This window comes from Theobroma cacao, chromosome 7 (genome assembly GCF_000208745.1).
Source record: "Theobroma cacao cultivar B97-61/B2 chromosome 7, Criollo_cocoa_genome_V2, whole genome shotgun sequence".
In the NCBI taxonomy this organism is placed as follows: Eukaryota; Viridiplantae; Streptophyta; class Magnoliopsida; order Malvales; family Malvaceae; genus Theobroma; species Theobroma cacao.
This window is the reverse complement of record NC_030856.1, coordinates 10,815,337-10,829,538: the sequence shown is the minus strand read 5'-3', so window position 1 is coordinate 10,829,538 and position 14,202 is coordinate 10,815,337. Positions and strand designations below refer to the sequence as shown.

Here is a 14,202-nt window from a genome sequence, read left to right as displayed (position 1 = left end):
GGGATCATGCATCAACCAATAAGCTAAATGCTCAGGTGCAAAATTAAAAACATAGTTGATTCTTAATATATGATTTGATAACGGAAACAATATTAACCAAATTAAATGTTGAGATGCAATGTATTACGATCTTCCTCTTCCTTGATCAATTAACTCTCTAACATGTGAAAAACCTTAACTTTATACAAGTCTAAATTAATTGTCTAGATTTGTGAATCATACAAGAAAAGAATTAAAAAAAAATCCTTTTGATATTTTTAGGAATTTTCAGTTAACGTGTCATAACTCTTTTTTTTCTTCATGTATAAGATCATAATATTAAAATTAATTTCATAGTTAAAGACAAATCTAGAATTTTAAAATTTGAGATATAAAATTTAAAGGGATAAATACATACATGGACTATTGTTCTGTATGCTATTGATGGACTTTGTAAACATTACAAGTAGAGACCATAGTCACATGTCTATTTAATTATTACATAACCTATAGGTTTCAACATATATCCCAACTTCTAAAGTGCACCATCATGTTTCTTCTCATTAATAATGATTGTAAGCCTCTAACCATATATCACTAACAGACATAATTATTGATCAGAAATTCTTAGCATTCATAATGGAAATTCTTAGCATTAATTCCAGTCCCAAAAGCAAGATAAAATTGTTGCTGTAAGATATAAGATAGAGGTAAGTTATTAAAGTGCTGTGTATAATGTCTTTCTGACTTTCTAACAACGTAGGAATACTTGAACATTTTCCAATTACAAGTTAGAAAGAAATAAGAAAAATGACTAGTCCCGAATTGCTGATAAACACTCAAGGAATGCTCTGCTCATTCAACCCCAAGGTTGTAGGAAAGATGGTGGAAGGTCTACTCTCATTTTTGTGAACAATCCTTTCTACCTTTTCCTCTATCTTCTTTCAATTCAGATTTCTGAAAGAGATAAAATGTTATCCTTGCTCAAGACTTTTGAGGCCAACAAGTCTTCTATTCTATGGCATAACAAATCTTTGAGTAATTGATGTTCAACCCCGGATTTGAAATTAAAATAGAATGCTACAGTTTCAACTAAATTTTATTCTTAGACTGATTGGTAAACTAAAAGTTCCTGCATTATCAATTAATTGTAGCACTCCCAATAATAGAGGAGAGAGTAGTGACTATAATTCTAAGAAAACCAGTTTTTATTTCTTTTAATTTTTTGAATTTGATAAGCTTAGGGGTTTGGGTGGAAAATGTAAATCCCTTGTTAGTTTTAGTGCTTTTCTTTTTGAATAAATAAATTCAATGCGAAAACTGTTGTATCAGTCCTCTGCATTTTTCTGGTTTTTTTGAATAGCAGGAATTTATTGATGAAGAATGGAGACACATAGTAAATGGACTCCATCCAGGACCACAAAACATCAGGAAAAAGGAAATCAAACTACCCAGACCGGACTGCATTATTCTTCACAGCCCCACAAATGGACTAAAATCAATGCACCGAGATTTATAAATTAACGTTTGGAAGACTTGATTGACTTATAGGAATACAAATTTTGAGAGTTGTGACAATGAGGACATATATGTCCATAGAGCTGATCGTCTTTGGCAATGGATGGACCAAGACAAGCTCTTTTAAAGGTCTTGGTCAAGATTTCTGCTAATGAATTAGGAGTTGGGACAGATCATGTTAATTGACCCCGGTCCTTACGCTCTTTATATATTACATATGCTGATTAAAGTTTCAACCCCAAACTAACACGCTAACATGACTTGACAGGAGTTGACATGTTTTACTTGGTCTTGAGGGAGAAAAATCTCTGGATCCAACGTAACAAATCTCCATCAGTTTCAGAGTAAAACCTTCCAAATTATTAATCATCATTTCCAACCCCAAAGTATAGAAAGTAGGTGATATATCAACACTGTAGGAATATGCAACTCATTCTATAAGCTTAAGAATACGCTATAATTGTGACCACATGTCTCCAAAACGCAACCTCTTTGCCCTGTCTAATTGGCAACTTGTATTTGAATTTTCTGGCTGAAGGCTCCCTTTTATGCCAACATGTTTTCTGCCACCCAACTAGTCCTTTGTCTTAATCATCACAACTACACTACGAATTAGAACAGGACGCTATAATCTCAACTAAATTATTTCTTACAATTTTGAAATTTTTTTTATATTAAAAAAGCGTATAGACAAAATATGCTGATACAATCGTCCATAAATCTTTTGACATCCTTATTGCATTGCAAGACTTGAGTTTGACTTGACAGCCTATAAGTATACATGTTATACATGTTTCGAGTATCATAATTATATTTGAAGTTCCTTTGAATCAGAAAGATGGGATACTTACTAATGTTCTATCAGCTTCTCTGCCTTCTATTGTTTTTACTTGAATTCTACTTCTTTTTTTAAGTGCAGTCTTAAATTGTAAATCCCTTGTTAGTTTTAATGCTTTTCCTTTGAATAAATAATTTATTTTTTGAGTAGCAGGAATTAATTAATGAAAAATGGAGACACATAATACATGGACTCCATCCAGGACCACAAAACATCAGAAAAAGGAAATCCAACTGCCCAGAACGGACTGCATTATTCTTCATAGCCCCGCAAATGGACTAAAACCAATACACACAGATTTGTAAATTAACCTTTGAAAGACTTGATTGATTTATAGGAATACTAATTTCGAGAGTTGTGACAATGGGGACATATACATGCCCATAGACCTTATCTGTTAAATGTCGTGGTCCAGATTTCTGCTAATAAATTGGGAGTTGGGACAGAACATGTCAATTGACCCCACCAATGTCCTTACGCTCTTTATATACTACAAATGATGATTTAATGCTTCAACCCCAAACTAACATGACTTGACAGTAGCTGACATGTTTACTTGGTAACAAATCTTTGGCAATGGATGGACCCCTCTGTTTATGTCTTGCTCAACAAACATTTTGGCATCCTTATTGCATTGCAAGACTTTGGTTTGACTTGGCAGCCTATAAGTATACTACATGCTTCTGTTCTCATAACTATAATCAGAAAGATGGAGTGCTTACTAATGTTCTATCAGCTTCTCTGCCTACTATTCTTTTGCTTGAGTTCTCAGCCTACTCTTTCATCCTCTTCATTTGCCCCTTCAGCAACTCCCCCATGCTCTCACAATGAGGCTTCAGCTTTGATGAAATTTAAAAGCTCTTTTTCCATCAACAAAGTTGCTTCTTGGAGATGCGAATTTATTGGCATTCCATCTTATCCTAAGACTGATTCGTGGAAGGAAGGGACTGATTGCTGCGCATGGGATGGAGTCACTTGCGACAATATAACAGGCCAAGTGATTGGCCTTGACCTCAGTTGCAGTTGGTTATATGGTGCCATTCCTTCCAACAGTAGTCTTTTCCATCTCCCACACCTGCAGAAGCTTAACCTCGCTCATAACGATTTTAACCATTCCAAGATGTCATCTGAGTTTGCTCGGTTTACAAGTCTAACGCAACTCAACCTCACGGAGTCAGTCTTTGCAGGACAAATTCCACTCCAAATCTCCCACTTGTCAAAGTTGGTTTCACTTGATCTCTCTCGGAATGATTATCAAACACTTGACGAACGTACTTTGGGAGGACTTTTTCAGAACCTAACAGAGGTGAGACAACTGTTTCTTGATGGAATCAGCATGTCTTCTGTTAATTCTAATGTCTTGATGAACATATCCTCTTCTTTAAGCTCTCTTAGTCTTGGAGGTTGTGGTTTGCAAGGAAAATTCCCAAAAGACATTTTTCAGCTGCCAAACCTCAAGTTGCTTAACTTAGAAGGCAACTGGGAGCTCAATATCTATCTTCCAAAGTTCAACCACAGCAATCATCCTCAGCTATTAGATCTAAGAGGCACGTCCCTCTCTGGAGCATTGCCTAATTCCATTGGCAATTTAGTTTCATTGAAAGATTTAGATCTAAGTTTCATGTCCCTCTCTGGAGCATTACCTAATTCCATTGGCAATTTAGTTTCATTGGAAATTTTGGCTCTAAGTTTTACGAATTTTTCTAGAGCATTGCCTAATTCCATTGGCAATTTAGTTTCATTGAAAGATTTGGATCTAAGTTTTACAAAGCTTTCTGGAGTATTGCCTAAATCTATTGGCAATTTAGTTTCATTGAAATATTTGGATCTACGTTCCACGCCCCTCTCTGGAGCATTGCCTAATTCCATTGGCAATTTAGTTTCATTGAAACATTTGGATCTAAGTACGACGTCCCTCTTTGGAGCATTACCTAATTCCATTGGCAATTTAGTTTCATTGGAAATTTTGTCCCTAAGTTTTACGAATATTTCTGGAGCATTGCCTAATTCGATTGGCAATTTAGTTTCATTGGAAATTTTGGCTCTAAGTTTTACGAATATTTCTGGAGCATTGCCTAATTCCATTGGCAATTTAGTTTCATTGAGATATTTGGTTCTAAGTGGCACATCCCTCTCTGGAGCATTGCCTACTTCCATTGGCAATTTAGTTTCATTGAAAGTTTTGGATTTAAGTTCTACGAATTTTTCTGGAGCATTGCCTAACTCAATTGGTAACCTTGTTTCCTTGGAAGAATTGAGTCTTGAAGAATGTAACTTTTCAGGAATAATTCCGAGATCATTAGGGAATCTCTCGCAACTCAATTACTTGAGCCTCTCAAATAATTATTTTAGTGGACAGATTCCATCTTCACTCACAAACCTAACTCATCTTGAATTCTTGGACATCTCTCACAATCAACTACAAGATTCCATTCCAAATGAGGTAACTACTTTTCCTAATCTCATCACTCTAGACTTATCTTTTAATTTTCTCAACGGTACACTTCCATCTTCAATATCTCAACTTGTGAACCTTACTTTGCTTGATTTATCATCAAATAATCTTAGTGGAATTGTAGAATCTGTCCTGTTTTCAAAACTCCAAAATCTCCAATACCTTGCTCTTTCATATAACAATATATACTTCGACTCTAATCATACCAGTGCTAATTATACATTGCCAAGTCTATATTTTTTGGATTTGTCGTCTTGTGATGTCAATCAATTCCCCCAATTTTTAAGGGGCTCAAAAGTTTTGGAGTATTTAGACGTTTCCAATAATAGAATTTCTGGCAAGATTCCCAAATTTATGTGGGATGTTGGGAAAGACTCTTTGTTTTACTTAAATCTATCTCACAACTCTATGACAGAATTAGAGCAACTTCCATGGAGGAAAATCATAATCCTGGACCTAAGCTTCAATTTAGTTCAAGGAAATCTTCCGATTCCACCTTTGAACACATCTATTTTTTTAATCTCAAATAACAATCTGAGTGGAGAGATATCTGATCTCATATGCAATGTGAGTTATCTTGAAGTTTTAGACATGTCTCACAACAATTTCAATGGAATTATTCCACATTGTTTTGGAGAATTAAGCAAAAGACTTTGGATATTGAATCTAAGGATGAACAAACTTCATGGAACTATTCCTTCAACATTTGCAAGGGGATGTCGGTTGAAGAATCTGAACTTGAATGCTAATCAATTGGAGGGGCCTTTAACACGATCCATCCTTAATTGTGGAAGTCTACAAGTACTAGATCTTGGCAACAACAAGATCAATGCTACATTCCCTCATTGGTTGGGAACTCTTCAAGAGCTAAAAGTTCTTGTAATGAAATCAAATCAAATGCATGGTTCCATAAATAGCAAAAGGCATATGCATTATTTTGGTAAGTTGCAAATTTTGGACCTCTCCAACAACAGTTTTACTGGACAGTTGCCAACTGGGTACATAGAAAATTTCAAGGCTATGATGAATGCTGAAGAAAATAGAGATGTCATGCCTTATATGGGGGGTTTGGATAAGGAAACAAATAACTTCTACACTTATTCTGTTTATTTGATCGAAAAAGGGCAAGAGGTTGAATTAATGAAAATTTTTGCCACATTAACAATCATTGATCTATCAAATAACAAGTTTGAAGGAGAGATTCCAAGAGTTATTGGAAAGCTTCGTTCAGTCATCGGGCTTAACTTTTCTCATAATCACCTTATTGGTCATATTCCACCATCATTTGGAAATTTGATCAATCTTGAATGGTTAGACCTATCCTCGAACAAGCTCGATGGAAAGATTCCAGAACAATTGTTGAATTTGACAATGCTTTCGTCCCTAAACCTTTCCAAGAATAAACTTGTTGGGCGCATACCTGAAGGCAAACAATTCAACACATTTGAAAACAATTCCTATGAAGGGAATGATGGATTATGTGGTTTTCCACTCTCTAGAAATTGTAGTAGTAATGAAGTGCAACAGCCACCACCTTCAAAGTTACAAGAAGAAGATCACTCAAAATCTGGAATTAGATTTGGGTGGAAAGTTGTGCTAATTGGATACATGTCTGGATTTATGTTTGGAGTGGGTATGGGATATGTTGTTTTTCAGACCGGTAAACCCAAATGGATTGTGAGCTTTGTTGAAGCCAAACATCATCGAAGGCCAAAAAAGTCAAACAAGACTACTCGTACTAGTCGGACAAGGAGTTAGTAATCATCAGTGACACTGCAGGTACGTTCATTCTTCTTCATCAAATGCACTTTTTATTTAGCTGTTGATAGTTTCTTTTGGTGAAATCAAGGTTAGCTGTTTGACTCCACAATTAAAGAAACGAAAGTTGTTAAGGATATATATGTTAAGTTTGGCATATATATATATATATATTATTTCAAGACAAATATATATATGACAGACTTCAAAGTTTTACAAATTATAATACTTAGTCCTATTTTTTTTACTATGATTAATATTATTCTGTTCATAGTAATTATTTAGCGACATTTGTGGTTAATGGCTACTCAGTGATTTGTTTTCTTTTTACTAAATTTCTTTATTTGTAGGTGATTAATACGTTTGAGAACAATTCCTACGAAGGGAATGACGGATTATGCGGTTTTCCACTTTCAAGATATTGCAGCAGTAATGAAGCACAACAGCCACCATCTTTAAACTTAGACGAAGAAGATGGCTCAAAATCTGAAATTAGATTTGGGTGGAAAGTTGTGTTAATCGGATACATGTCTGGATTTATGTTCGGAGTGGCTATGGGATATGCTGTTTTCCACACCGATAAACCCAAATGGATTGTGAGCTTGGTTGAAGCCAAACATCATGGAAGGCCAAAAAAGTCAAACAAGAATGCTCGCACTAGTCGAACAAGGAGATAGTAATCATCAATGACACTGCGGGTACGTTAATTCTTGTTCCTCAACTGCTCTTTTTTGTCAAGCTGTTGATAGCTTCTTTTGATTAAATCAAGCTCAGTTGTTTGACTTCACAGTTAAAGAAAAACATAGGTTAAGAACAATATATATGTTAATTTTGGCTTATACATATTATTTAAAGACAAATATATATCACAGCTTCAAAGTTTTTACAAATGAATCTGATCTTTGCATGTTCACTAATTAAATATTTAGTCCATGTTAATTATTATAATATTTAGTCCTGTACAATTTACTATATATGATTAGTATTATTCTTTTCATAGCAATTATTTAGCACCATTTGCAGTGAATGGCTACTCCTTGATTTGCTTAATCTTTTGCTAAATTTCTCTATTTTTAGGTAATCATTTGCAGTGTTTACACCAACACTGCAAGTTTTTTTATATCCATTTTCTATTGATTAATATTATTTATTTTTAGCCAACAAAGCTTTATCTCAATAATAGGGAGAATGTCTTGAAATCTTTAGGTCTCAAGTTCAAGTGATGTTGTATGTAGATTTAATTCAATTTTATGTTGATTTATTTATTAATCTCTTTTATGAATGTAATATGTGATATATGAGAAAATTATTTAATTATAATTGAAATTTTTACTCATAATTGTAATGATCTCATAAGAAAATATTACTTAGCTTTACTAAAGGTCACTTTAAATCACAGAGTTCCTTTGTTTTCTTTGGCCATGGAACATATCAACGTTCCGCTGTGGACTGACCCACTTCTCCTCGCTGACGTTTCTTGCCAACAACACAGCTCTAACTGCAAGATTTCACTAAATCCAACCCATCAGTACTTTCCCCTCTTCATGTTATTTCATTCATTTTTTATTCTTCACCTTGTCTGATACTGATGCAGCCATGTCACTAAATCCGTCTATGCTGGATTCAGATTCTTCCCCTCAACCAAATTCTGGTAATTTCTTTTCTTTTTGAAGAATTTTGTTTTTCTTTTAATTCGATATTAGGTGCATGTATCTCTCAATTAAAACAAAATTGGGTTGGAATTTTCCTTCCTTTTATGTATCTCTCAATTAAATTTGGTTTTGTTAATCCGTCTATGCTGGATTCAGATTCTTCCCCTCACCCAAATTCTGGTAATTTCTTTTCTTGTTGAAGAATTTTGTTTTTCTTTTAATTCAATGCTAGGTGCATGTGTCTCTCAATTAAAACAAAATTGGGTTGGAATTTTCCTTCCTTACATGTATCTCTCAATTAAATTTGGTTTGTTTTTGTTGATTTAGATATAGATGTTCCCTGGCAAACTCAAAGTTCAAAAGCAATTAGTACGCCAATTAGAAAATTGATGGTAAACAACCTTTGCTTAGAAATGATTTGTTTGTTCTTTGCATCCTAGTGTTGTAAGGATGTAAATGAATTTATGTTCGGTTTCAGGCCGGTCCATGTTGGGATTTTCTCTATCATTGCCAGACCTTGTTGTATGTACCGGATCACCCGATATTCCAATTGAGTTTTCTTTAGAGAATGGCATTGATGGATCTGATACTAAAGTAAAGCACAAAACTCCCACTGCAAAGTTCTCCACAGTCTGCCAAACTTTCCACAAAGAAATGCCCCCGGACTCTTCCTTTGTGCTGCTTCCATTACCAGGAACTGCAGACTATGTACACAAGGAGCATGAACACCTTCCTGTTATAAGCATCAATGCAGGGTGCATAAATGGAGCAGTGGAATTAGATGGTGTCATTTATTCGGACGGCGGTTGTTATGTTGGTGGTGATGTTATAAGGACTGATAGTGTCGTTGGAGATGGAGTGGGAAATTCATTGTACAATACAGCGCAATTTGGTGACTTCTCATACAAGTTTTCATCATTGGAGTCTGGTTTTTACAACATTGATCTGCTTTTTGCAGAAATAGTTTTCACTACCGGTCCACCTGGAATTAGAGTATTTGATGTATTTATACAACAAGAGAAGGTGAAAAAACCAGATTTTATGCTGCCAATCTAAATCACACTAAGTGATTAGTATTGTTATTTGATCAAGTTTGATTGAACGTATTGTGAGTTGTGTCCAGCCTAGACATATATGGCCAGGTAGGTGCACATAAGCCTCTGGTTATATCTAACATTAAAACATTTGTTGATAGCGGTAGGGGCTTACTCATTAGATTTGAAGGATTAATGAGGTGTCCAATTGTATGTGGCATTACTGTAAGGAAAGATTCTCCTGCAAGTAAGTTTGTAGTTTGGATACTTATCTTTGTTCTCTCTGCTTATTCATATTGTCTAAAACTTAAAATGTAGGCATACTTATTTAAGGTTCTATGGGACAAACCTCATATTAAAAGCCATAAGTGTTTGCAACATTCCTGATAGGAAATAGTTCCCTACAAACCATTTATTTATTGTTTTTCAGAAAAACATTTGCCCTCGGCTTGAAGTCAAGAAGAGCTCAAACTTTTACTAAACAAATTTGTGCAGCAGGTTTTAAAGAGGCTGAATTGAGAGATCATGAGTCGCTAGAAGTAATGGAACATTACTTTTTCAAGGTTCGAATGGAACAGCTGAAAATAGGAAGTAAAGAAAATTTGAGATCATTTAATATTGATTGCTTGCAGGATATGAGTGACTGTGGGGTAGAAGTAAAATAAGAAAAGCTGCAAAGAGATTATGAGCGCCAAAGTAAGGAAATAGCAGAGATGAGGAGAGCCTTTGAAGGGCTTAAGAGGGAGAACCAACTTAAGAGTAAAGAGTGTCGAGAAGCGTGCAAATCTTTACAGGAGCTCCAAAGTGAGCTTATGCGCAAATCAATGCATGTTGGCTCATTAGGTATGAACTTTTTTTTTTTTAACTTTTGTTACCCTGTAACTGCCTAGCACTTGCTTGCATAAGTAACAAATGCTGTTATATCCATTTATAGCCTTAGCAACTGAGGGAGAAGTGAAAGAGAAGAGTAGATGGTTCTCATCATTGAGGGACATGACCAGAAATTTGAAGGCATAAAATTGGAACTGAATGATGTAACTATAATTTATACAAAGCTAGAACTTTAATTTCAAAATATTATGAAGTTCCAATTTGCAGATAATGAAAATGGAACACATCAAGCTATCTGAGGAGGCATCCATGTATAATTATTGCTTCAAGGATATCGATGAAATTGGCTCTTCAATTCTCTCCAGAAGTAAGTTAGCACTTAGCCTGCACCGTTAATCATACTTTATAGTTTTTAATCACCTCATGAATCCATTTTAGTCTCTTTTATAATCCTATTATCATATTTCCAAAAGTAAACCAGCAAGCAGATTTGCATGAAGATCTCAAGATTAAATTTCTCAGAGGGGCCAAAGAAAGGAAAGAACTCTACAACAAGGTTCTAGAATTGAAAGGTTAGCCACATTCGATTTTCCATATAAAAGTCTGAAATAGGTTGAAAATTTTGAGACTCAAAATTTTCAGTGGCTGTTGATTTTGAATCTGCGAAAGATGGTGAACTCACTGTATTATCAAATGGTGCTCCGAGGAAAATCTTTAAGTTTGATGCTGTTTTTGGCCCTCAAGCAGACCAAGGTAATGCCATTTCTAGGAGCGGTTTTGGGCTTACCGCAAAATATTACTAATGATTCTTTCAGTGAATATTTATAATAATTTACTTCTGTTGCTTGGTTTCTTTTAGCTGATGTTTTCCAAGACACAGCTCCATTTGCTACATCGGTTCTGGATGGCTACAATGTCTGCGTTTTTGCTTATGGACAGACAGGCACAGGAAAAACTTTTACAGTAAATTTTGGGACTCTTGAGGCATTGTTTCGCATAATTAATGAGCGGCAGAAGTTGCGTCGATATGAGATATCAGTCAGTGTCTTAGAAGTATACAATGAACTGATAAGAGATTTACTGGTTTCAGGCACTCAGCAAGGCTCGGTGCCAAAAAAGGTGGGGTAATTTTGTTTTAGCCTTTTTTCTTTGACATTTTTTCTTTTCCAGAATGGTTGTGCCAACTTTTGTTAGTTGAGTTTCATATATCCTTTTTGTTGCTAATTCATCGTGATGAGAGATTAACTGTGTCCAAAGAGTATCAATACATTTTAGTTATTGTCATGCTGAAGTGTTTTGAGTACAGATTTTCTTTTTGCATTTGTTTCAGGTGTTAGAGGAAGAAGTTTCCATGAACTCTCAATCATAAACTAATAAAATTATGTGCTTGTCCCTAGCTAAATTCAGTGTGTAATATTGGTGACTTTGCAACTTTTGCTGACTGAGACTTCAGGATTGATTAATGATTATCCCAACATTTTTCCTTTTACTCTCTGATTACTATGATATAATGACTGCTACCAAGGACAGTTGTTCTTATGAATTTTCAAATAGCTAAATCTTTCACATTGATGTGGCTACTTGTAGGCTTGAAATAAGGCAAGTGGGTGAAGGAATGGATCATGTCCCAGGGCTCGTTGAAGCACATGTAAAGAACATGAATGAGGTCTGGGAAGTCCTACAGACTGGCAGTAATGCGAGGGCTGTTGGCTCAACCAATGCCAATGAGCATCGCAGTAGATCCCACTAGTCTGTCTGTTGCAGTTGATTTTAAATTCAGTACTCATTGCACAAAATGTGTTTAAACACAGCTAAATGCCAGCTTATGGGTCGCTCTTGATGCAGCATACATTGTGTGATGGTTAAGGGAGAGAATTTGTTGAATGGGGAATGCACAAAGAGCAAGCTATGGTTGGTGGACCTAGCTGGAAGTGAACAAGTAGCAAAACCAGAAGTGCATGGAGAAAGACTCAAGGAAACTCAAAATATTAACAGATCCTTGTCTGCACTCGGCAATGTCATATCTGCTCGTGCTACTAAAAGCCCTCACATTCCTTCCAGGTTATAAAAATACAGAGATGAGTTTAATCATGCAGGAATTCAAAGCTGACACACTTGCTTCAAGACTCTTTAGGTAAATTTTTATCTTTATATCCCCTACAAGGAAATTACTGTGACATAAATGATAAAAACAAGTCAAGATTAAAATTTCCTTTATTTTTTTTACTTTCATGGTCAAACTTCTGTTATTTCGGTCATAGAATTTCTACAGAGATAGAAGTAAAAAGCCTGATAATTAGGTTTATGTTTGTTAGGGGGAGATTCAAAGACACTTATGTTTGTACAAAGCAGTCCTCAGGAGAATGACCTTGTTGAGACCATATGCTCTTTGAACTTTGCAAGTAGAGTGAGAGGGATAGAGTTGGGTCCGGTAAAGAAGCAAATGGACTGCTCAGAACTTCTGAGATGCAAACTGATGGTACAACCAGCAACTTATTGGCAACATTTCTTAAGCCTAAATTATCATTTTGATGTTACCAACGACAATTCTTTTCTGGACCTAAAAGGTGGAGAAATCAAAGTCTTTGTTGAATCAGACTTTAAGTTTTACTTCTTTGTTTAATGTCTTATACTTCTTTTCATGCTTTTGAAATATTGTTTCATTAAAAATTTTATCAAGAAAAGCCCGGTGAGAAAAATTACCTTGATAAAAGAAAAGCATACAGTACGTATTTTACTTCACTTGATGACTGCATTATTTATCACAATTCAACACCACCTAGATATAATTAAAACTACTTTATCATTATTATTGGACAAAACTATTTAGCGAAAGCTTTCTTTCTTAAGACCATGCGAAACTATTTAGAGAAGCTTTTATTGCTAGGACTATACAAAACTATTTAGAGATTTGGAAGGAACACTAGATATTTAGGAGGAAGAGGGTCTGACATTAACCTTGGCCTTGGTCTCACTTTCACCCATGACTTTAAAGTGATTGCTCGTTATGTGTTTATCAAGGTTAAGCAAATAGCAGATAATAAAAGTATTAATCAAACGATATTTAAATAAATTGTAAATCCAAAAGTATATTAATTATGATGTGAAAAGATATATATCCGAGACACCAAAGTTTAATCACCACCATTATAAACATATATATATTGAAAAGTCCATAATTAAGTCATTGGTGTGAATATCTATAAAACAGTGTAGCTTAATTACTAGCTTATTGGTTAAACTCTTAATGTGCGTTTGGAGTTACAGTGCCGTTCAAGAAGTGCAGTGTTTGGTACTCAAGTTTCCATGTTAATGAAGATATCATGTAATTGAAGTGTAGCAGGTCGTCCTTGTAATTAATTTACTATAGATTTCTCAATCAACAAAATGAATTTAGTGGCATCTAAGATAAGGTCTGGAGACAAATTGTCTGATATATCCATTCACCATTCAGCATATACATAGCCTTTATTGACATGTAACTTCAATTACGTGACATATAATAAAAACAAGTTGTAAATTCACAGCCATCTTTCTGTTTATGACATTTACAATTATAAATCAATATTAAAAACTAATGAACAAAACTAAATAGCTTAACATGTCATAAATTGATTGTCTAGATTTGTAAATGGTCAAAAGACCTATCTACTCCCTGTACTCTCTAATTTGGTTCAATTTAGTCTTCGTATTCAAAATAGAAGTAATTTAATCTATTGATTTTGAGAATTGCTTCAATTTAGTCCATTCCTCTAACAGCATCCAATTTTGCCGTTAAATGGGATGATGTTAGCACTAGCGTGGTGTTAAGATGATGATGTGGCAATGCCACATGGTACTAATATGATGACATAGGCAATACTGATGTAGCATTGACATGCTGACATGTCAGTGCCATGTGGAAGATCAAAAAAATTTAAAAAAAAAAAATTTTGTAACGTCATAGGTACTAAATTGAACAAAAATATATAGTACAGGAACTAAATTGAACAAAATTGAGATGTTGAAAGACTAAATTGAAAAAATATTTAAAAAATACAAATATTTAAGTAGATTATTGATATACATATTAATAAGCTAAATATTTAAGTGTAAAGATTTATGGTGTTAAAATATATATATATATATATATATATA

General features: G+C 34.6%; 1 protein-coding gene across 5 annotated transcripts; it reads left to right on the top strand.

Annotated features, from left to right (window-relative positions):
- On the top strand, positions 3,648 to 12,778 carry LOC18594639 (LRR receptor-like serine/threonine-protein kinase GSO2). 5 transcript variants are annotated; one of them, XM_018124646.1, is made up of 13 exons: positions 3,648 to 3,939; positions 4,084 to 6,569; positions 6,899 to 7,246; positions 7,948 to 8,199; positions 8,528 to 8,592; positions 8,679 to 10,077; positions 10,169 to 10,432; positions 10,539 to 10,637; positions 10,735 to 10,818; positions 10,925 to 11,184; positions 11,653 to 11,814; positions 11,911 to 12,199; positions 12,381 to 12,778. In XM_018124646.1, the coding sequence occupies exons 1-2, from the start codon at positions 3,672 to 3,674 to the stop codon at positions 6,546 to 6,548; spliced, it is 2,733 nt and encodes a 910-aa protein (XP_017980135.1). In that variant the 5' UTR covers positions 3,648 to 3,671; the 3' UTR covers positions 6,549 to 6,569; positions 6,899 to 7,246; positions 7,948 to 8,199; positions 8,528 to 8,592; positions 8,679 to 10,077; positions 10,169 to 10,432; positions 10,539 to 10,637; positions 10,735 to 10,818; positions 10,925 to 11,184; positions 11,653 to 11,814; positions 11,911 to 12,199; positions 12,381 to 12,778. The 5 variants fall into 5 exon arrangements, with proteins under 5 accessions (XP_017980135.1, XP_017980133.1, XP_017980132.1 ...); XM_018124644.1 differs by having other exon boundaries at positions 3,648 to 6,569; positions 8,679 to 9,773; positions 9,867 to 10,077; XM_018124643.1 differs by adding an exon at positions 8,357 to 8,380 and having other exon boundaries at positions 3,648 to 6,569.

Bases quoted from the DNA above. Each gene is read 5' to 3' on its own strand.
- LOC18594639 (XM_018124645.1), top strand. From the start codon at position 3,672: ATGTCTTCTGTTAATTCTAATGTCTTGATGAACATATCCTCTTCTTTA.